The sequence below is a fragment of the Coregonus lavaretus genome (genome assembly GCF_964263955.1).
Source record: "Coregonus lavaretus genome assembly, chromosome: 19".
NCBI classification, from domain to species: domain Eukaryota; kingdom Metazoa; phylum Chordata; class Actinopteri; order Salmoniformes; family Salmonidae; genus Coregonus; species Coregonus lavaretus.
In genome coordinates this window covers 33,456,731-33,480,907 of record NC_140006.1, presented here as the reverse complement: position 1 = coordinate 33,480,907, position 24,177 = coordinate 33,456,731, and the positions used below count along the sequence as shown (strand labels likewise).

Here is a 24,177-nt window from a genome sequence, read left to right as displayed (position 1 = left end):
TCATGTCACCCCGCTCCTCCGCACACTCCACTGGCTTCCAGTTGAAGCTCGCATCTGCTACAAGACCATGATGCTTGCCTACGGAGCTGTGAGGGGAACGGCACCTCCGTACCTTCAGGCTCTGATCAGTCCCTACACCCAAACGAGGGCATTGCGTTCATCCACCTCTGGCCTGCTGGCCCCCCTACCTCTGCGGAAGCACAGTTCCCGCTCAGCCCAGTCAAAACTGTTCGCTGCTCTGGCACCCCAATGGTGGAACAAGCTCCCTCACGACGCCAGGACAGCGGAGTCACTCACCACCTTCCGGAGACACTTGAAACCCCACCTCTTTAAGGAATACCTGGGATAGGATAAAGTAATCCTTCTAACCCCCCTTACCCCACCCCAAAGAGAAAAAAATAAAAAAATATTGTAAAGTGGTTGTCCCACTGGCTATCATAAGGTGAATGCACCAATTTGTAAGTCGCTCTGGATAAGAGCGTCTGCTAAAGTACGTAAATGTAAATGTAAGGTCCCCAAGAACACAGTGGCCTCCATCATTCTTAAATGGAAGAAGTTTGGAACCACCAAGACTCTTTCTAGAGCTGGCCACCCGGCCAAACTGAGCAATCGGGGGAAGGGCCTTGGTCAGGGAGGTGACCAAGAACCTGATGATCACTCTGACAGAGCTCTAGAGTTCCTCTGTGGAGATGGGATAACCTTCCAGAAGGACAACCATCTCTGCAGCCCTCCACCAATCAGACCTTTATGGTAGTGTGGCCAGACGGAAGCCAGTCCTCAGTAAAAGGCACCTGACAGCCCGCTTGGAGTTTGCCAAAAGGCACCTAAAGACTCTCAGACCATGAGAAACAAGATTCTTTGGTCTGATAAAATCAAGATTGAACTCTTTGGCCTGATTGCCAAGTGTCACTTCTGGAGGAAACCAGGCACCATCCCTACGGTGAAGCGTGGTAGCAGCATCATGCTATTGGGGAAGTTTTTCAAACTCTCCAAATACAGGTGTGCCAAGCTTGTAGCATCATATCCAAGAAGACTTGAGGCTGTAATCGCTGCCAAAGGTCCTTCAAGAAAGTACTGAGTAAAGGGTCTGAATACTTACAGTGGGGAAAAAATGTATTTAGTCAGCCACCAATTGTGCAAGATCTCCCACTTAAAAAGATGAGAGGCCTGTAATTTTCATCATAGGTACACGTCAACTATGACAGAAAAAATGAGGAAGAAAACCCAGAAAATCACATGTAGGATTTTTAATGAATTTATTTGCAAATTATGGTGGAAAATAAGTATTTGGTCAATAACAAAAGTTTCTCAATACTTTGTTATATACCCTTTGTTGGCAATGACACAGGTCAAACGTTTTCTGTAAGTCTTCACAAGGTTTTCACACACTGTTGCTGGTATTCTGGCCCATTCCTCCATGCAGATCTCCTCTAGAGCAGTGATGTTTTGGGGCTGTCGCTGGGCAACACAGACTTTCAACTCCCTCCAAAGATTTTCTATGGGGTTGAGATCTGGAGACTGGCTAGGCCACTCCAGGACCTTGAAATGCTTCTTACGAAGCCACTCCTTCGTTGCCCGGGCGGTGTGTTTGGGATCATTGTCATGCTGAAAGACCCAGCCACGTTTCATCTTCAATGCCCTTGCTGATGGAAGGAGGTTTTCACTCAAAATCTCACGATACATGGCCCCATTCATTCTTTCCTTTACACGGATCAGTCGTCCTGGTCCCTTTGCAGAAAAACAGCCCCAAAGCATGATGTTTCCACCCCCATGCTTCACAGTAGGTATGGTGTTCTTTGGATGCAACTCAGCATTCTTTGTCCTCCAAACACGACGAGTTGAGTTTTTACCAAAAGGTTATATTTTGGTTTCATCTGACCATATGACATTCTCCCAATCCTCTTCTGGATCATCCAAATGCACTCTAGCAAACTTCAGACGGGCCTAGACATGTACTGGCTTAAGCAGGGGGACACGTCTGGCACTGCAGGATTTGAGTCCCTGGCGCCGTAGTGTGTTACTGATGGTAGGCTTTGTTACTTTGGTCCCAGCTCTCTGCAGGTCATTCACTAGGTCCCCCCGTGTGGTTCTGGGATTTTTGCTCACCGTTCTTGTGATCATTTTGACCCCACGGGGTGAGATCTTGCGTGGAGCCCCAGATCGAGGAAGATTATCAGTGGTCTTGTATGTCTTCCATTTCCTAATAATTGCTCCCACAGTTGATTTCTTCAAACCAAGCTGCTTACCTATTGCAGATTCAGTCTTCCCAGCCTGGTGCAGGTCTACAACTTTGTTTCTGGTGTCCTTTGACAGCTCTTTGGTCTTGGCCATAGTGGAGTTTGGAGTGTGACTGTTTGAGGTTGTGGACAGGTGTCTTTTATACTGGTAACAAGTTCAAACAGGTGCCATTAATACAGGTAACGAGTGGAGGACAGAGGAGCCTCTTAAAGAAGAAGTTACAGGTCTGTGAGAGCCAGAAATCTTGCTTGTTTGTAGGTGACCAAATACTTATTTTCCACCATAATTTGCAAATAAATTCATAAAAAATCCTACAATGTGATTTTCTGAAAAAATAAATCTCAATTTGTCTGTCATAGTTGACGTGTGCCTATGATGAAAATTACAGGCCTCTCATCTTTTTAAGTGGGAGAACTTGCACAATTGGTGGCTGACTAAATACTTTTTTCCCCACTGTATGTAAATGTGATATGACAGTTTTACATTTTTTATAAATTAGCAAACATTTCTAAAATCCTGTTTTTGCTTTGTCATTATGGGGTATTGTGTATTGGAAAAAAATAATTTAATACATTTTAGAATAAGGCTGTAATCTAACAAAATGTGGAAAAAGTCAAGGGGTCTGAATACTTTCCGAATGCACTGTGATCTATATATCACAGTGCATTCGGAAGGTATTCAGACCCCGATTGCTCAGTTTGGCCGGGCGGCCAGCTCTAGGAAGAGTCTTGTTGTTTCCAAACTTCTTCCATTTAAGAATGATGGAGGCCACTTTGTTCTTGGGGACCTTCAATGCTGCAGAAATGTTTTGGTACCCTTTCCCAGATCTGCGCCTCGACACAATCCTGTCTCGGACCTCTACGGACAATTCCTTCGACCTCATGGCTTGGTTTTTGCTCTGACATGCACTATCAACTGTGGGACCTTTATATAGACAGGTGTGTGCCTTTCCAAATCATGTCAAATCAATTGAATTTACCCTAGGTGGACTCCAATCAAGTTGTAGAAACATCTCAAGGATGATCAGTGGAAACAGGATTCACCTGAGCTCAATTTTGAGTCTCATTGCAAAGGGTCTGAGTACTTATGTAAATAAGGTATTTTTTATATATATTCTTTTATAAATTAGCAAACATTTCTAAACCTGTTTTCGCTTTGTCATTGTGGGGTATTGTGTGCAGATTGATGATGGGAAAAAATGTATTTAATCCATTTTAGAATAAGGCTGTAACGTATGAAAATGTGGGGAAAGGGTCTGAATACTTTCCGAATGCACTTTATTAGGGCTGGGCGGTATACCGTATTTTATGATATACCGGTATTGATGCACGGACCGTTTATTTTATTTTATTGACCTTCTATAACAGTATTTGAATGTTTGGTTTGTTAAATGTGATATGACGTGTGTAACGTCCATTTTTATAGTTTATTTATCTTCTTGAGTCATCTCTCGCCACTCTCTCTCTCTCTCTCCATGCTGCTTTCCACACAGACCTAGCCCCTCCCCCTGTCACTCAAGGAGCGTATTTTGTTCCTCGACCACGAGACAGTGGCGTTCAGTCAGCATGGTCAATGCAGCACATGCAACAATGTTGATGGCAGCGATGCCGTTTTCACTTTGCTTCTTAATATAATTCCACTAGCGTTCTATAATTACACTATTAGTTTGTATTTCTTACATCTGCAAACAGCTAGTTCGTCTTTTCTTAGCAAGTTGGGCCTAAAACTTGTTAGCCGCAAATTGTTAGCCGCTAATGCTAATCACTAGCTAGCTAATAAATGTACTGAGTCAGAGCAAACTTAATTAGCTATACAGCCTGATAATACCAGTGATGGTGTAGACCTAAATCAGCATGTTGTTTGTGCAACAGTAGCTTCTAAATCAAAGAGGAATACACGAAGCAAGAATATGTTAGCTACATGAAGTAGCTAAGAGAAAATGTAGCCAAAGATGATAGGGTCCCCTAGGAAACACTTATCAACACTTTGGTTCCTACCCTGTCACAATAACGCCTCCCTGGCATTTTCATTCGTTGTCATGTCAAACAACACTGTATTCAAAGTGCCCACTATTATAGAATTAGAATAATCATTCAATTTCCATGATTCCAACAGTTCACCCAAGTGTTTTGCTCTAAATCGCAAGTCAAATCGCAATTGCAACATTTGGTTAAAAATAAGGCCTAGATTGTTTGCCCATATTGTGCAGCCCTACGTGGCAGTGTGGAAAGGATCTCATATGAGTGCAGAAATTGATGAAAATGCTGAAAAAATAGTTTTGGTTGTAGTTGAATTGAACAGTATAAAACAATCAGAACGGAGGAAGACCCATTGAAATCACTTAGAATGTATGTGTTGCCACCCTTGGGTCACGCATCTACTCCTAAAGTAAATGTATAACTTTTTTTAAATTCAAAAACATCAAATACTGACATGCTGTCAATTTTGTTTTTAAATACTGTGATATGATATTTTGGCCATATCGCCCAGCCCTAATATATATACAGTGCTGCTTGAAAGTATGTGAACCCTACAGGGCTGGTTATTATTTTGCTATAAAATATAAAAATAAACATATAAAATCCTTATCTAAACCCCAATTCGTAATAAAGACATTCCAAGTAAATGACAGAAACAAAAAAATATGGTATATTTTCATTGTTTATTTAACAAAAGTGGTTTATTTAACAGAAACTCAGATTTGATATGTGCTTAAATGTGAACCCCTTCAGTCAATAGCTTGTGGCACCTCCATTAGCAGCGATAACTTGGACTAAACGTCTCCTATAGCCAGTAATCGGTCTCTGACATCTGTTTTGAGGGATTTTTGCCCACTCCTCCTTACAGAACTCAGTCAATTGAGTGAGGTTTGAGGGGTGTCTGGCATGGACTGCCCGCTTCAGGTCCTGCCACAGCATCTCAATTGGATTTAGGTCAGGACTTTGACTTTGCCAATCCAAAACACAAATCTTCTTTCTCCTGAGCCATTCTTTGGTAGATTTGCTTGAATGCTTTGGGTCGTTGTCTTGTTGGATGACCAATTTTTGACCTAGCTTTAGCTCCTTGACTGATGGCCTGACGTTCTGTTCAAGAATCTCCTGGTATACCTCAGAATTCATGGTTCCCTTAATGATGTGAAGTCATCCAGGTCCAGAGGAGGAAAAGCAGCCCCAGATCTTGACATTCCAACCACCATGCTTGACTGTTGGGATAAGGTTATTTTGGTGGTAGGCAGTGTTGGGTTTTCGTCAAACATAGCGGTGTTGATTGTGACCAAAAAGGTCAATTTTGGACTCATCGTTCGAGAGAATGGATTTCCAGAAACCTTCAGGTTTGTCTAGGTGGTCTCTGGCAAAGTTAAGACGGGCAGTTTGGTTCTTTTTTGACAGCAGAGGCTTCTTCGTAGCAACCCTCCCATGAATGGCATTTCGATTCAGTGTTTTTCTTATTGTTGAAGCATGCACAGTTACCTGAGATGCAGCAAGGGAGATCTGCAAATCTCTAGATGTTATGTTTGGGTTGGCTTTTACCTGATTTATTATTATTCTTGTGGCTCTTGGGGATATTTTGGAAGGGCGTCCACTTCTAGGCCGAGTTGCTGTCATGTTAAATGCTCTCTTGTAAATTATTTACCTCACAGTGGACTGATGACGCTCAAATCTTTTTGAGATGATTTTATAGCCTTCCCCAGACTGATGTGCTCTCACTACCCTCATCCTGATGTCCTCTGAGATCTCCTTTCCTCTCGGCATGGTGTGCTTTGCATTCACCTGGATGGGTAACACCAAACTGACCAAGTTTCTTATCTCTATTCATCAGAGTCCCGTCCAAACTCTTTCCTAACGATCTCTCCTTTGATTGGTTCATTTGGTAGCTAATTATTTACCCACCTGATTCTACTTACCTACTTGATTGAACCAATGCAACTTGGGGTTCACTTATTTTTACACCTGCACTAATACTACACGCATTATTTCCTCTACACCAACATATGGTATTGGTAAATATAAACCTGTTATGTCAGATCAAAAAGACTGATTCTGATTAAATGAAGATTTCATGGTAAAAACTGACAAATCTGTAATTGCACAAGGGGTTCACATACTTTCAAATAAATATATATATATACACACTACCAGTCAAAAGTTTGGACACCTACTCATTCAAGGATTTTTCTTTATTTACAATTTTTTACACTGTAGAATAATAGTGAAGACATCAAATCTATGAAATAACACATATGGAATCATGTAGTAGGTGTGTCCATGAGTAGGTGTGTCCAAACTTTTGACTGGTGTGTGTGTATATATATATATATATATATATATATATATATATATATATATATATATATATATATAAATTAATGCAAGAAGCCATGTATAGTAGTGATGGGTGAAATCGATAGTTACATATCGGGATACTATTTTTGACAATATACTGTATCCTAATATTATATATATATTGTTTTTTACTAAAAACTTTGGGGGGTCAACCCCTGCTGTAGAGAAACTGTTAGTAGCTAGCAGCTGCTGACTCTACCCATTTCCTGGACTCTCTGGTTAGGGGGCTAGAGACTCAAAAAGCGCCTTCTGTTCTGTCTGATTGGTTCCCTGATGCACCAGAATAACCTTGACTGATCACCCTGATGCCAAGGACAGCTAGGACAGAACACTTCCCCCCTTTTCACCCGTCTTCTCTATTGTTATATTTGCACACAGTCCCGAAAAATCATGACCCGTTTTATCCCTCAACTATCTGCTGCTTCCTCTGGCTGGCTGGTTTCCTGTCTGGCCTTCTGTCTGTCTGTATACCAACATGCAGAAAGAGTATTGTACAGTGTAGCTTCCCTTATAGGTTGGAAAGGGTTTACTATGAAACGTGTCTGCCTGGCCGCCTGCTTACCTGCTTGCTCCTGGGCAGAAATTCCCCAGCTGTTTTAGCTAGTCAGCGGTGGAATAATCTGGGTGCCCATGTTAAAGAGGGGCTGAACTCACTGATTTGGCCTGGCTTTTTAGCTTGCCTATTAAGAAATGCAAGAAGCCATGTATAGTAGTGATGGGTGAAATCGATAGTTACATATCGGGATACTATTTTTGACAATATACTGTATCCTAATATTATTTTTGACAATATTGCAATATTATGTTTGTGCTAGCTGTCTGTACCTGCGCCAAAACTCCAGTAATTTACCTTCTATAACTTTTAAAATGATGAGCCAACATGTTTTTAGCACTTTTATTTCCATGACTGATCAAAACTTTTTTTCTCATGTCTCTTTCTTGTCTCTCAGCAGCAGGCATGGTGAGCCATATGTTTGGGACATCGAATCGCTATAAAATCGCACTATTGAATCGCAATACATATAGAAACATGAGAATTGCAATGCATATCGTATCACCACCTAAGTATCGTGATAATATATCGTGAGGTCCCTGGCAATTCCCAGCCCTAGCGTATAATGCGAAGGTCTAGCGACCCAAACGTTGAATGTTCGAATCACATCATGAAGACTTTAGCATTTTAGCTTATTAGTAACTTTGCAACTACTTAGCTAGCATGTTACCTAACCTTAACCCCTAACCATAACCTTAACCCCTAACCTTAAACCCTAGCCTAGCTAGCATTAGCGCTAGCTTAGCGCAAATACTGGAAGTCTATCCCTTTAAGCAGTGGCAGTGTCATGAGTCATACACTACACTACATCATGTGCTGCTCTACCACATTGTGCTGTAGGCTTACATAAAGTGTGAATACTTGGTGTAGTGCTGCATTATTGAAAGAGTCTAAGTGTCGAAACATAAGTGATGTCGTGTCGAGCATAATACAATGTCTGCAGTTCATGTTATAAATGTGTCATCCAATTAGTTAGGTTAGTGGCAATGTAAAAAAAAAAAATCCCTTTCTCTTGTTTTTCTCTCTCTGCTCTGCAGGCGTTCAAGGATATGCTGTATTCTGCCCAGGACCAGGCCCCCTCTATCGAAGGTAAAATAAGCTGTGTGTGTACGTGCATACTGCACACTATTAGGGCCTGACCCCCCCCCCCCCCCTTTTGGCCTTTCAGTATCAAACAAATTCTGCAGAAATCAATGCGAGAACAAAGTAAATCATCTAGGAGAGATGAGCAAAGTGAGAAAAAATAAAACCAGAGAAGGAAAGGGAGAGAGCAGAGGAAAAGAGTGTTGAACCAGGGAGAGGAAGCGAAATGCACAATAATCATATTTCATCTCTCAAATACCCCTCCCTCTAAATGAAGCTTCTGTCCATCAGTCTTTGGTCTAACAGCCAGGAGAATGACAATGCTTTGCTCAGGCCTTTTTCTACTGTCGCTGGCGTCATCATAGCTGCTTTCAGTTTATTGGACGGCTAATCCGTTTCTACAGCGTGATTCTCAGTGAAACGCGTCGTGTCCCTTTGTTAAGAGTTCCCTGTGGTGTCTCTGCATGGCATTGTGTATTTGGAGACTTAATCAAACTTGTTATGTTTGACCAGCCACAGAGGCTACTCTGTTCCACTCATCTGTCAACACCTTTATAGGAGCCTGAAGTCAGTAACACAGTCAAAGCTGGTGGGAACTGCAGTATAGACATGTAGGTGGAGGATTGTATAGTGTAGCTACACTCATTAGGGTGTCAACCCTCAGATGAGCCTGAAGTTAGACATGGGTGTTAGGCTAGTCAAAGCTGGAAGGATCTCGAGCAGACATGTAGGTGGAGGATTGTACAGGGTAGCTTCTCTCAAAAGATAGAAAGGGTTTACTATCAAACCTGTGTATGTCTCTCTCTGTGTCTGACCTGGGTTCAAATACAATTTGAAAACATTTCAAATACTTTAGCCACCTACCTGGCACTCCAGGCAAGCAAAAGCAAACACTCAAAGTATTTGAAAGATTTCAAATAGTGTTTAAAGTGTGTTTGAAGTGTGTGTGTGTGTGTGTGTGTGTGTGTGATAAATATCTAGAGCCCGACCGATATGGGATCTTTGGGTCCGATACTGATTTTAGGGAGGCAAAAGTTACCGATATATCTGCCGATACATGTTTTTTTTCCACAAATTGTTCTCCAAAGGATGAACAGATACTCTAAATTATGATTTCTTAACTAAATATAAAACATTTACATTATTTAAGAAAATTGTATTTGTCCTTTACATAACCACCAAAAAGCAACTATATATCCTCTATAAATACAAAAGTAAATATAACACTTGTTCAGTTTACCTTCTTAGGTACAACCTAAAGATGTGTCTGTCTATGGCAGTGGATAAGAAGGCAGAAGTGTTTGTGCTGAAGCACCACAAGCGCACTAATAAACAAGAAGGGCTGAATGAATTCAACTTTGTCTCAAAGTAAATCTGAAACTGCACTGTTCACAAGGTCACAAACTATGCAGTGGAATCCTGTAACATGCAGTTCATAATGTCACCACTTAGTAGATTCACTACAGTGCTTTACAAAAAAGTCAAAGGTCATGGAAAGAAACACTTTATGGCAACCTGCAATGAGAGCTTGTTCAGAGATACTTTTGAGGAAATGGGGGAACTCTATTGGAATCGTATCAACGGCCATTGTGTATGTTTCCCATGCGTTGTCAATGGACTGCGCTGGGCGATTCTGGGACAAGGTGAGCTCTCCTTCAAGGAGTATATGGGAGTCAATTGGGCGCTAGCTCAAACCCAACATTAGCACGAATTTCGTCAACAAGAAGTACAACATTACAAATATTTTCAGAGATGTGAGTTAATTAACTTGTTCTATGTAATATTGTATAGCTTTGAAATTGCGACGTTACGTACTTTCGAGGAAAATATGCAGGTTTCTTGACTCATACCCTGACTTTGAGAAGGGATTGCGTGATGATTAGCTTAGCAACCGTGTGAGGCAGCATGACAACATTAATGCAATTGGTCGACAGTCTGCTGTGTGGGGCGGTATACGGTCCTCCATTCATTGCCCAATGGGATTCCTATCTCGTCTTTTCTCTATCTTTGGCTTGTTATCGCATAATGTACTGTCTGTTGTTATGACAAGCACACGCTAGCTGTTCATTACGAAAATGAACTGACTGACTGCTTCTTCCCTAAATAGTTATTGCATAGTTTGGAGCTGTGCTTTGGGTCATTGTCCTGTTGTAGGAGGAAATTGGCTCCAATCAAGCGCCGTCCACAGGGTATGGCATGGCGTTGCAAAATGGAGTGATAGCCTTCCTTCTTCAAGATCCCCTTTTCCCTGTACAAATCTCCCACTTTACCACCACCAAAGCACCCCCAGACCATCACATTGCCTCCACCATGCTTGACAGATGGCATCAAGCACTCCTCCAGCATCTTTTCATTTGGTCTGTGTCTCACAAATGTTCTTCTTTGTGATCCGAACACCTCAAACTTCGATTCGTCTGTCCATAACACTTTTTTCCAATCTTCCTCTGTCCAGTGTCTGTGTTCTTTTGCCCATCTTAATCTTTTCTTTTTATTGGCCAGTCTGAGATATGGCTTTTTCTTTGCAACTCTGCCTAGAAGGTCAGCATGCCGGAGTCGCCTCTTCACTGTTGACGTTGAGACTGGTGTTTTGCGGGTACTATTTAATGAAGCTGCCAGTTGAGGACCTTTGAGGCGTCTGTTTCTCAAACTAGACACTCTGATGTATTTGTCCTCTTGCTCAGTTGTGCACCGGGGCCTCCTACTCCTCTTTCTATTCTGGTTAGAGCCAGTTTGCGCTGTTCTGTGAAGGGAGTAGTACAGAGTGTTGTACGAGATCTTCAGTTTCTTGGCAATTTCTCGCATGGAATAGCCTTCATTTCTCAGAACAAGAGTAGACTGATGAGTTTCAGAAGAAAGTTATTTGTTTCTGGCCATTTTGATCCTGTAATCGAACCTACAATTGCTGATGCTCCAGATACTCAACTAGTCTCAAGAAGGCCAGTTGTATTGCTTCTTTAATCAGCACAACAGTTTTCAGCTGTGCTAACATAATTGCAAAAGGGTTTTCTAATAATCAATTAACCTTTTAAAACGATAAACTTGGATTAGCAAACACAATGTGCCATTGGAACACAGGACTGATGGTTGCTGATAATGGGCCTCTGTACGCCTATGTAGATATTCCATAAAAAATCAGCCGTTTCCAGCTACAATAGCCATTTACAACATTAACAATGTCTACACTGTTTTTCTGATCAATTTTATGTTATTTTAATGGACCCAATAATTGCTTTTCTTTCGAAAAGAAGGACATTTCTAAGTGACCCCAAACTTTTGAACGGTAGTGTACATACATGGACGAGCAATGACAGAGTGGCATGGACTAAGATACAGTAGAATATTATAGAAAATAGAGCGCCCTCTTCAGGCAACCATTGAAAGATTCTAAAAATGGCCGCAAATGAGCACACGTGTTTGTTCATCCTATGTATATAATATCCGTGTTTTATCGGTGGAATAAAGACCGATACAAATATTTCTGTGAAAGGCTAATATCGGCAGATTTTAATATCGGTCAACCGATTTATCGGTCGGGCTCTAATAATATCCCTCTGTGTTTATTTTTATTTAACCATACAAAGCCCATTGAGACAGTCTCTTTTGTAAGGGAGACCTGGCCAAGAAGGCAGCAGCAATCAATACAACATTACAACATTTAATTAATTCAATCAGCACAACAATACAATCCAGCCTACAGGAAACATTTACACTACTCCTGAACAGAGTTTTGTACCAGAGTTTTAAACTCACTGAGGTCCTCTGTAGCTCAGCTGGTAGAGCACGGCGCTTGTAACGCCAAGGTAGTGGGTTCGATCCCCGGGACCACCCATACACAAAAAAAATGTATGCACGCATGACTGTAAGTCGCTTTGGATAAAAGCGTCTGCTAAATGGCATATTATTATATTATTATGTAGTTTAAGTATACTTTGTAGAAAATTCCATGCCTCAAGTGCCCAATAGGAGGCAGTTTATCTAATGAGTAAAAACAAACGCAGATTCCTGTGGTCATCTGAGGTCATAGTTCAACCAGCACTATCATTGATAGGACTTGCAATAAACAGAGCTAGCCTATCTCTGAGTCTGTGTGTGTTGTTGCTATGGCTGGACATTGGACACTAGGCCTGGAGTGTTGCCAGAGTTGGAAGTCAACTCATCAGTGCATCAGCAAAACAGTCTACGGACACTGTTGTGCTCCCAGTGTGTTTAAAATAACAACAATGTTGTAACCAACCGGTGTTATATAACCAAGAAGATGCCGCAGTCAGCACACAGTGAAACACATACTCCCAACCAAGTGTTTATTGTTTTTTGTTAATACCCTTAGCTCTTTGTTCAGTAGGCCTACCTTTTCCTAGCTCACACGTGCAATTATCCTTGTTTAAGTTGCTTTGATGCACCATAGATAGATAGATTAATTAAAGGCATAATTATTCTAGCAGTGTAATGGTTTACCAAACCAACGGTTCGGTACGTATTTGCGGTTTTGGGGTCAAGGTTCGGTTTCAGTACAGAAGGAAAGTTAAATGCCATTCACAATGTTCCTTACATTGTCTGTTTTGACCAGATTGTTATGTTGGACCTTTTACGTTTCCACTCTGATGCTGTGGGAGGTGGGAATTTACCAGTTGTGAAGTCATAAATACCAGTTAAGAAATGCCGATTGGCTATTTGCAGCTATCATGCTTGTAAACAAATTATAGAGTTCAAAAACCACATTAATAGGTTGCTTTTTATAAATAATGTTTTGTTCCATTTAACTGCTGAAAATGTTGTTATAGAGGCCATTTCCTTGCTCAGGATGATAGATACGTTTCCCACTAGTAATTACCAGTTTGAGGGCCGTTCAAGTGGATTTTTCCGAGTCATATGTGGTGAATTCCCACTTCCTACTTGGTTACGAACACACCATGACACTGCCACCTTCAGTGCCAGATGCGCACTTGTGACTCATAACGGGGGCGTGTCTGTAGCTCGGTACATCTTCCGCTTGGGGGTAATGTGATGGGCTGTCACTGTTAAAGGTCCAATGCAGCCGTTTTTATCTCAATTTCATTATGTACCTTACTGTGAGTGTTTTCAATCAAAATGGTCAAAAAGAAACAAAAATGGCTTCTTAGCAAAGTGCAATTACTCAAGCAAGAATTTTGCTAGGACTGTCTGGGAAAGAAACAAACACAACATTTTCCTCTCCCCACTCTTTCTGAGTGGGGAGAGGAAAACTGAACACTAGCTGTTTTTGGCCGAGAGGTTTGGAACTCTCTTTCTTATTGGTCTATTAACTAATTTGTCACCAGGCAGGCCAAAACGCCATCCCACCAAAACAGGCTGAAATTTCACTGCACTGGGCCTTTTAAGTAACTGCAACACGTTGCATTGGCTAATTCTTTGAAAACGTCAGCTTTGGTTTGCTTATATAGAGCGGGTACTACATGTTTGCTGAAATGGGTGCAAGAGGGAAGTTCGTAAGGTGGCTCAAGCACTTTCACAAGGTTCTGAAACTCCATATTCTCAACTACCGAGAATGGGCGCAAATCCACGGCTATAAACCAAAGACTGTAAAAAATATAAACAAAATTGCCTACCTATCGCTCTTGTAATTTCTTTGGCCGGTCAGAATCAGCTGCCAAGGGCTGCTTGAATGCAGAGAGGAGACAATGTTGTGTTTGTTTCTTTGCGTTTCCATCTTGCTCCAGTAAACTGGGGTGATGTCGGCGTAAATGTGTCATTATATTTGAGGTGTTGGCAGCTGCATAGGCTATTCTCATTGAGAGTGGCGACATACTGTTAACGTTTTATCCACAACTCTCTGCCCATTGCCAAAATGTTCCCAAACCGGAGATTTAAACGATGATGGAGGATCCTCCAATTCTGGTGTATCGACCCCACCACATGCCATCGTACAGAACTAGTTCCCGGCTGCGCCTCACAAAAGGACAGTTTGAAATGCGCCAATTAAGATTAGAATTTTGATTACAACGTGTGCTCTAGTTGTTTATTCTAGGTCTGTCAAGTTGGTTGTTGATCATTGCTAGAGAGCCATTTTCAAGTCTTGCCATAGATTTCCAAGCAGATTTATGTAAAAACTGTAACTAGGCCACTCAGGAACATTCAATGTTGTCTTGGTAAGCAACTCCAGTGTATATTTGGCCTTGTGTTTTAGGTTATGTTCCTGCTGAAAGGTGCATTTGTCTCCCAGTGTCTGTTGGAAAGCAGACTGAACCAGGTTTTTCTCTAGGATTTTGTCTGTGCTTAGCTCTATTGTTTCTTTTTATCCTAAAATAAACTCCCTAGTCCTTGCCGATGACAAGCATACCCATAACATGATGCAGCCACCACCATGCTTGAAAATATGAAGAGTGGTACTCAGTGATGTGTTGGATTGGCCCAAACATAACGCTTTGTATTCAGGGCATAAAGTTAATTTATTTGCCTCTCACTCTGTCATTTAGGTTAGTATTGTGGAGTAACTACAATGTTGTTGATCCACCCTCAGTTTTGTCCTGTCACAGCCATTAAACTCTGTAACTGTTTTAAAGTCACCATTGGCCTCATGGTGAAATCCCTGAGGGGTTTCCTTCCTCTCTCGCAACTAAGTAGGAAGGACACCTGTATCTTTGTAGTGACTGGGTGTATTGATACACCATCCAAAGTGTAATTAATAACTTCACCATGCTCAAAGGATATTCAATGTCTGCTTTTTTTTTTTTTTTTTTTTTTTTTACCCCTCTACCAATAGGTGCCCTTCTTTGCGAGGCATTGGAAAACCTCCCTGGTCCTTGTGGTTGAATCTGCATTTGAAATTCATTGCTCGACTAAGGGACATTACAGATAATTGTATGTGTGCAGTACAGAGATGAGGTAGTCATTCAAAAATCATGTTAAACACTATTATTGCACACAGAGTCCATGCACCTTATTATGTGACTTGTTAAGCACATTTCTACTCCTGAACTTATTTAGGCTTCCCATGACAAAGGGTTTGAATACTTATTGACTCAAGACATTTCAGCTTTTAATTGTTTATTAATGTGTAAAGATTTTGAAAAACATAATTCCACTTTCACATTAGGGGTATTGTGTGTAGGCCAGTGACAAAGCAATCTCTATTTAATACATTTTAAATTCAGGCTGTAACACAACAAAATGTGGAAAAAGTCAAGGGGTGTGAATACGTTCTGATGGCACTATATATGATCCCAATTTTAGCTCCATTATCCCAGCAATTTGAAAAACCCCAAAAGTAGATTGTGCTGATTTATTGGCGCATTGATTGAACCATGTCACGCGCCGTAGTTTAAAAACTCCATGGATGGTGCTTAAACCGTAGAATTAAGAATTTGAATACTAGAATGGACATGAACCTTGTTATAATGGAATAAAGGTTAGCCATTTTGGTCAGGGAGTTTTTCAACCATGGTTTGCCAGTGCTGTGATATTGTCAAATAATGAATTTGAAGAATTGATCTGCACTGTATGTTTGTTAGCTAGCTATTCAGCCAGTTTTAAGGGAATGATTCCATACATTTTTCAAATGAACTACCGATGTGCCAACATTCCATTCAAAAATGCAGTCAGTCCACAGCCATACACTGGCTGTTGTCAGTTGATGATAGCACTTAGACAAGTTTGTAAATGTAACAAGTACTGATATTGTATCATATAATAGCACTCAGCTTTCCAAGAAAACAAAAACTGACATTTATGGTGTGTTTACATATATTTTAGAGGCTATTTATACAGAAAATGTGTATAAAACCTGTATAAACTGTACTTATAATTATATTACTATTTTAGGCTGACAATTATGACAAAAACATTTTTGTATATATCACATGCCTTTACTTTTATTTTCTTACATAAGTAAAATCAGGATTATGCCTCTACTGCCATTCATTCCAATTAGACTGTTTTGGATTTCTCCCTGACCAATATGTCTGCCGTTTTCACCCCATTCTGGAACTTTGAGGGTTTATGACATAGCCCCTCTAGTAATTTAATAGGATCTCTATGGCTTAAACAATGACTTGATATCTGAAGTCATGCACCTTCGCCATTGATTGGTGTGATCTCTGCAGCTGTTTGTCAATGTGTTTGTGTGTCTCAGAGTCAGAGAGAACGGGAGTGAGGATGCGACCTACCCACGTGTGGTAAATTACTGAATTGAATGTCTGTGGTTTATGAATATGTGTGTGGGGGTGTGTTGATTATCTCTGCTTCTGTTTTTGTGCCATTACGTAGCTGTGCGTGTGCGCGTGCGCGATAAGCGTGACTGACTCAAAGCCACAAGAGGATAGAACATATTTCAAACGTTGCTTGTTAGGGGGAGGTAGTTGCAGAAATGTTAGAATGGTTTGGTCGACTTCCTCAATGGTATCCATACCTGTTATTTGCCATGGCAGACTGATGATAATCACAGGGCCATTTTAGGCCAAATTGAATGTAATTGAAAAGTTAATGATGGTCCTTGGAAACGGCTGATGTTTGCAGACATGTCGGTTTCACCTGTTAATTTTCACACGGACGTCATGATGTCACTTACCTTACCAGCACTCTCACAAGTCTGACTTCACTGCCACCATCATCATCGTCTGCCCACTATGTCAAAACTGTTTTTAAGATTCTTCTAAACCATTCTGTGAGCAGAGAAATGGCACAGAATTGCTTTCTTCAACTCTACCCCAATAGGCAAATGTTGAAATACTGAAATTATCATGAGGCTAATTTTTTGCTGAAAACATCTGGAAACCGAAGCAACAGAAAATAGGACATCAATGTGTGCCCACTACCCAGGCTCTCCTGTGATTTGTCAGTGTGTCATCCAGCTGTGCATAGATTGGTTACAGCGTATCTCTCTAATCTTATCAGCTCTCCTCAGGGCCCAGTCGGCCCCAGTGACCCAGTTCTATAGAGCTATATAGAGTTACCTAAACCAGTTTTATATAGGGGTTCGCTCAGTCAAACCAGTACTACGCTAACGGCTGGGATGCATTACTAGTGCTGTTACCATGCCCTGGGGCAGTTGACAACCTTGATCAAACCCGGAGTTCAACCTGATAAACAACATCACACCAGATAAGTGTTTTATTGAGTGGTATATAGCAGGGGCAGCCTATTGCCTATTGAGGGGTTTATAGCAATTCACTAATATTAAGATTATGTTAGTATTGTAGCAATGTCTTCTGCCCCCTTGTCCAATTGCATTTTCTTGTATTGTCACATCCTAGAAAAGAAAAGGAACATTTTGAGGAAAACAGTCATAATTTTGTCTATGATTCAGCCTCTGTCTGAGATAAAATAGCATCTATTTTAATCCAATGAGCTGTATTTAATCTGCAGACTCACAACAACCCCTTTGAAGAGTCCCCACTCTCATTTGGTCAGCATGTGTCACTGTATATTTCAACTGGAGTCATAACACATACATTTATGTGAATAAAAATGATAAAATCATGGCATTAACCATCAATGTGAAGTATAATTTCTCCCTACTTTGAACTTGTTTTGTCTCTTCAGATTTCTCATCCATTTGAATCAAGCCAAATGGACTAAAGACGTCACCAAAGCTTAGAGAACAGTCAGGGAAAAGCACTTTGTCAAGATCCTTTATTGAGTCTCTGTGAAAATGTTTACATTCAGACCTATTACATTTCTTTGACCTTTTGACTGACGGAAAGACACTGCAAAACAGTCTGAAAGGCCAGTAAAGGGATATTTGGAGACTTACCAATGGCACTAACACAGATGAACATCCTGTTCAGGCATACAGTTCCAGAGGGAGCGTTCTGAGTGGTATTATTTGGCTATTAATATCCATCTGCACCCATCCATCATTCTACCCATTCTCTCTTCCTCCTCCAGTGGTTTCAGGCTCTAACGATGGCCTTTCTTTCTTTCTTGCCGCGTGACTCCAAATAACATTTTTGGTCCAAAAATCTTTGCAGACCAGTGATTATCTTCACTTTTGCTGGTAATGTCTGAACACACGAGTGCTCGCATGTGTAATGTATTCATGACAGACTCATTCTGCAGAAAGCAGGATGGGACGTTTTTGTTATAAATCTAGAGTTTCTCATCTGAAGCAAGACTATTAGGATGATGAATCCTTGTCCTCTTGCTTATTATGAGATTCTGTGGATTTGGTCCCAGTCAGTCCCAGACCAGTATAAAGAGCCCAGTATGCCCAGATCCTCCCAGCCTACTTACTTTTTTGTTATGTTTTATTTTGAATTATTTATTTTTTTGCTTATCTTTGACCGTCATTCTATCCCCCACCCAGCAACTCCACTCCCACTTGTCTCCAATTCCACATCCCAACCCTCAGCCTCCCTCAGCCCATCCCACCTATCTTTGCTGGCCACCCTCTTCGGATTTCTACGCCCCATATATCTTTCAACTATGCTGTGATGTTTAACATACAATTTCAATCTATCTAATCGAATAGAATCCACAAATTGCGAGTTGAAGATAAATACTTTTACTAAGAGTATTAGTAATTGACTGACCCTGTCTCTCCAGATCTTCCAACAGTACTATTTCTAGGGTCAATTTTAGATCAATGTTATGCATTTTCAGCCATTCCTGAACCTGAGACCAGAAACAGGCTACCTGAGGGCAATACCAAAATAAATGGTCTATTGATTCTGTATCCTCACAACAAAATCTGCAGAGCTTCAATGATTGTATGCCCCAAATATTCAACATTTTGTTGGTGGCAAGAATTCTATATAATATTTTTTTTTTTAAAGATGAAGCAAAATATTTTTTGCTCATATGATTTGAAAAACTAATCATCAGGAGTTACAGCACCATAAGTAAGTGAGTAAACTGAGATGTGACTAAGGAGTTAATCAGGGCAATTTTTCGGTAAATAGACAGGTATTTACCTCTCCATGGTTGCAGGATCTTGTCTATTTTTACTAGTTTCTATTGAAATTAATTGTGGAGAGCTCATTTATATATTTTGTGATATGAATACCAAGTATGTCTACTTCACTGTCAGACAATTTTATCGGTAAACTGCAGGGTAATGTAAAAATTATATTTTTTAAAGATCCAATACGTAATATTGTACACTTATCATAATTAGGTTTTAGTCCAGAGAGTCCAGAAAAGTTATCTAGATATTCAATGAGACATTGCAGGGATCTAGCTTGCGGACTTAATATAAAACTTGAGTCATCAGCATACATGGACACATTTGTTTTTAAGCCTTGGATTTCAAATCCTCTAATGTTGATATTTGATCTGATTTTAATAGCTAGCATTTCGATGGCCATAACAAATAGATATGGTGACAGCGGACACCCTGGTTTAACTCCTCTTGACAATTCAAAACTATCTGAGAAGTAGCCACTATTTACTATTTTACATCTGGGGTTGCTATACATTACTTTTACCCTTTTTATAAGAGAATCACCGAAATTGAAAAAAATCCAGGCATTTATAAATAAAATATAGTCTTACTTTATCAAAGGCCTTTTCAAAATCTGCTATAAATACCGGGCCTGGCTTCTTAGATGTTTCATGATGTTCTATTATTTCTAGTAGTTGTCGTATATTATCTCCAATGTATCGTCCATGTAAAGAACCTGTCTGATCAGGATGAACAATACCAGGTAAACCTTATTAATTCTGAGTGCTACAGTGAGGGAAAAAAGTATTTGATCCCCTGCTGATTTTGTACGTTTGCCCACTGACAAAAATGATCAGTCTATAATTTTAATGGTAGGTTTATTTGAACAGTGAGAGACAGAATAACAAACAAAAAAAAAAAACGCATGTGAAAAATGTTATAAATTGATTTGCATTTTAATGAGGGAAATAAGTATTTGACCCCCTCTCAATCAGAAAGATTTCTGGCTCCCAGGTGTCTTTTATACAGGTAACAAGCTGAGATTAGGAGCACTCCCTTTGAGTGCTCCTAATCTCATTGTGTTACCTGTATAAAAGACACCTGTCCACAGAAGCAATCAATCAATCAGATTCCAAACTCTCCACCATGGCCAAGACCAAAGAGCTCTCCAAGGATGTCAGGGACAAGATTGTAGACCTACACAAGGCTGGAATGGGCTACAAGACCACCGCCAAGCAGCTTGGTGAGAAGGTGACAACAGTTGGTGCGATTATTCGCAAATGGAAGAAACACAAAAGAACTGTCAATCTCCCTCGGCCTGGGGCTCCATGCAAGATCTCACCTCGTGGAGTTGCAATGATCATGGGAACGGTGAGGAATCGGCCGAGAACTACACGGGAGGATCTTGTCAATGATCTCAAGGCAGCTGGGACCATAGTCACCAAGAAAACAATTGGTAACACACTACGCCGCGAAGGACTGAAATCCTGCAGCGCCCACAAGGTCCCCCTGCTCAAGAAAGCACATATACATGCCCATCTGAAGTTTGCCAATGAACATCTGAATGATTCAGAGGAGAACTGGGTGAAAGTGTTGTGGTCAGATGAGACCAACATCGAGCTCTTTGGCATCAACTCAACTCGCCGTGTTTGGAGGAGGAGGAATGCTGCCTATGACCCCAAGAACACTATCCCCACCGTCAAACATGGAGGTGGAAACATTATGTTTTGGGGGTGTTTTTCTGTTAAGGGGACAGGACAACTTCACTGCATTAAAGGGACGATGGACGGGGCCATGTACTGTCAAATCTTGGGTGAGAACCTCCTTCCCTCAGCCAGGGCATTGAAAATGGGTCGTGGATGGGTATTCCAGCATGACAATGACCCAAAACACACGGCCAAGGCAACAAAGGAGTGGCTCAAGAAGAAGCACATTAAGGTCCTGGAGTTGCCTAGCCAGTCTCCAGACCTTAATCCCATAGAAAATCTGTGGAGGGAGCTGAAGGTTCGAGTTGCTAAACGTCAGCCTCAAAACCTTAATGACTTGGAGAAGATCTGCAAAGAGGAGTGGGACAAAATCCCTCCTAATAATAATAATATGCCATTTAGCAGACGCTTTTATCCAAAGCGACTTACAGTCATGCGTGCATACATTTTTGTGAATGGGTGGTCCCGGGGATCGAACCCACTACCTTGGCGTTACAAGCGCCGTGCTCTACCAGCTGAGCTACAGAGGACCATCCTGAGATGTGTGCAAACCTGGTGGCCAACTACAAGAAATGTCTGACCTCTGTGATTGCCAACAAGGGTTTTGCCACCAAGTACTAAGTCATGTTTTGCAGAGGAGTCAAATACTTATTTCCCTTATTAAAATGCAAATAAATTTATAACATTTTTGACATGTGTTTTTCTGGATTTTGTTGTTGTTATTCTGTCTCTCACTGTTCAAATAAACCTACTATTAAAATTATAGACTGATCATTTCTTTGTCAGTGGGCAAACGTACAAAATATGCAGGGGATCAAATACTTTTTTCCCTCACTGTATGCTTTTCGCTAGTATTTTTGCATCACAACATTGAAGTGTAAGGAGGCCTCCAGTTTTTAAGATAGACTGAATCTTTATATTTGCCATCTGGGTCTTGTTTTAATAATAGTGAAATCAGACCTTCCTGCTGAGTACCTGTCAGACCACCATTTATATAGGAGTAGTTAAAACAATCTAACAATGGAGCTTTGAGTATATCAAAAATGGCTTGATATCCCTCTACCGGTATGCCATCAAGCCCTGGGGTTTTTCCACACTGAAAGGATTTAATAGCCTCAAAGTTATTCCTCTGTAATTTGGCCTTCGCACTGATCTTTCTGTACATTTGTTAATTTTCCATTTGTTTTATTATTTGGAAAGAATTCCTTACAGTAATCGTCATTCAGTGGGTGAGGATGAGACGGAAAAGAGAACATCTGCTTAAAATATTTAGCTTCCTCTTTTAAAATATCATTCGGAGAATCATAGATGACTCCGTCTTCAGTAACGAGTTTCTGCAAATTATTTTTATTAGCGTTCCTGTGTTGGAGATTCAGGAAGAATTTGGTGCATTTTTCTCCATATTCCATCCAGTTTGCTTTATTTTTGTAATAGATTACATTAGATCGTTCTACCTGTAATATAATATAATAATATATAATATAATATAATAATAATACTATTAGTTCATGTATTTCCCTTGTTAGTCTTGTCTCTTTAGCCAGAAACTTATTTTTTATTATTAATGAATATTGAATTGAATGACCTCTGAAGGTACATTTTAAAGGTATCCCAAACAATAAGGGGATTTGCTGAACCTATATTGTACTGGAAAAATTCAGTTATAAATTATTTTGTCTTAGTTAAAAATAAATTGTCCTCCAGTAAACTTTGATTACATTTCCAATATCCCCGTCCATGTGGAAATTCTATAAGAGTTATGTGAAGGCCAATTAGATGATTATCCGATTGCATTCTGTCTCCTATTAAAACTTTTTTAACCTTTGTTGCAAGAGACAAGAAAGTAGTCAAGACGACTAGCTTGATTAAGTCTCCTCCATGTACAGTGAGGGAAAAAAGTATTTGATCCCCTGCTGATTTTGTACGTTTGCCCACTGACAAAGAAATGGTCAGTCTATAATTTTAATGGTAGGTTTATTTGTACAGTGAGAGACAGAATAACAACAACAAAATCCAGAAAAACGCATGTCAAAAATGTTATAAATTGATTTGCATTTTAATGAGGGAAATAAGTATTTGACCCCCTCTCAATCAGAAAGATTTCTGGCTCCCAGGTGTCTTTTATACAGGTAACGAGCTGAGATTAGGAGCACACTCTTAAAGGGAGTGCTCCTAATCTCAGTTTGTTACCTGTATAAAAGACACCTGTCCACAGAAGCAATCAATCAATCAGATTCCAAACTCTCCACCATGGCCAAGACCAAAGAGCTCTCCAAGGATGTCAGGGACAAGATTGTAGACCTACACAAGGCTGGAATGGGCTACAAGACCATCGCCAAGCAGCTTGGTGAGAAGGTGACAAAAGTTGGTGCGATTATTCGCAAATGGAAGAAACACAAAAGACCTGTCAATCTCCCTCGGCCTGGGGCTCCATGCAAGTTCACACCTCGTGGAGTTGCAATGATCATGAGAACGGTGAGGAATCAGCCCAGAACTACACGGGAGGATCTTGTCAATGATCTCAAGGCAGCTGGGACCATAGTCACCAAGAAAACAATTGGTAACACACTACGCCGTGAAGGACTGAAATCCTGCAGCGCCCGCAAGGTCCCCGTGCATTTCACCACCCCATTCCTTTTTCCACGCAACTTCATCTAAGGATGTAGAGTGAGTTTCCTGTAAACAATATATGTTATGTTCCTTTAGCCACGTAAAGACTGATCTTCTTTTTTATAATCTGCTAAACCGTTACAATTATAACTGGCTATACTTATTTCACCCCTTACCATAACCAGATACTATTCTCAGTCTAAATTGACCATAATTAGTGCTTGTAAAGTTACTGCCATAAGTTCAGCATCTTTGGTCCTACATGGGATTGTGTGCAATAGTTTCGAAACTGATACAGGAATACATCTGGAGTTATCATAGAAACAGTGTCATGATGATGCTCCCGAGTGGCGCAGCGGTCTAAGGCACTGCATCTCAGTGCTTGAGGCGTCACTACAGACCCCCTGGTTCGATTCCAGGCTCTATCACAACTGGCAGTGATTGGGAGTCCCATAGGGCGGCGCACAATTGGCCCAGCGTCGTCCAGGTTTGGCCGGTGTAGGCCGTCATTGTAAATAAGAATTTGTTCTTAACTGACTTACCTAGTTAAATAAAGTTAAAATTAAAAAAAGATGTGGCAAGTTACAATTTGCTTTTTGAAAGTCCTATATCTTGAAAGCTTGATTGTTGACATGCAAAAAAATGTGGGACTGTATCAACAGTGGACTAATGAAAGAAATACCCAAATATTGTTTTTAAGTGGATTATTCCTTTAATACAGTGCATTTGGAAAGTATTCAGACCCCTTGACTTTTTACACATTTTGTTACGTTACAGCCTTATTCTAAA

At 40.5% G+C, this 24,177-nt stretch overlaps 1 protein-coding gene across 1 annotated transcript in view; it reads left to right on the top strand.

The window, feature by feature from the left end:
- The window catches only part of LOC311146697 (xenotropic and polytropic retrovirus receptor 1 homolog), a 56,772-nt gene that overhangs the window by 9,342 nt on the left and 23,253 nt on the right, over positions 1-24,177 (top strand). Inside the window, exon 2 of the mRNA XM_084183249.1 lies at positions 8,172-8,223. Coding sequence (XP_084039375.1) covers positions 8,172-8,223 — 52 coding nt within the window. The remainder of the gene's footprint in view (positions 1-8,171; positions 8,224-24,177) is intronic.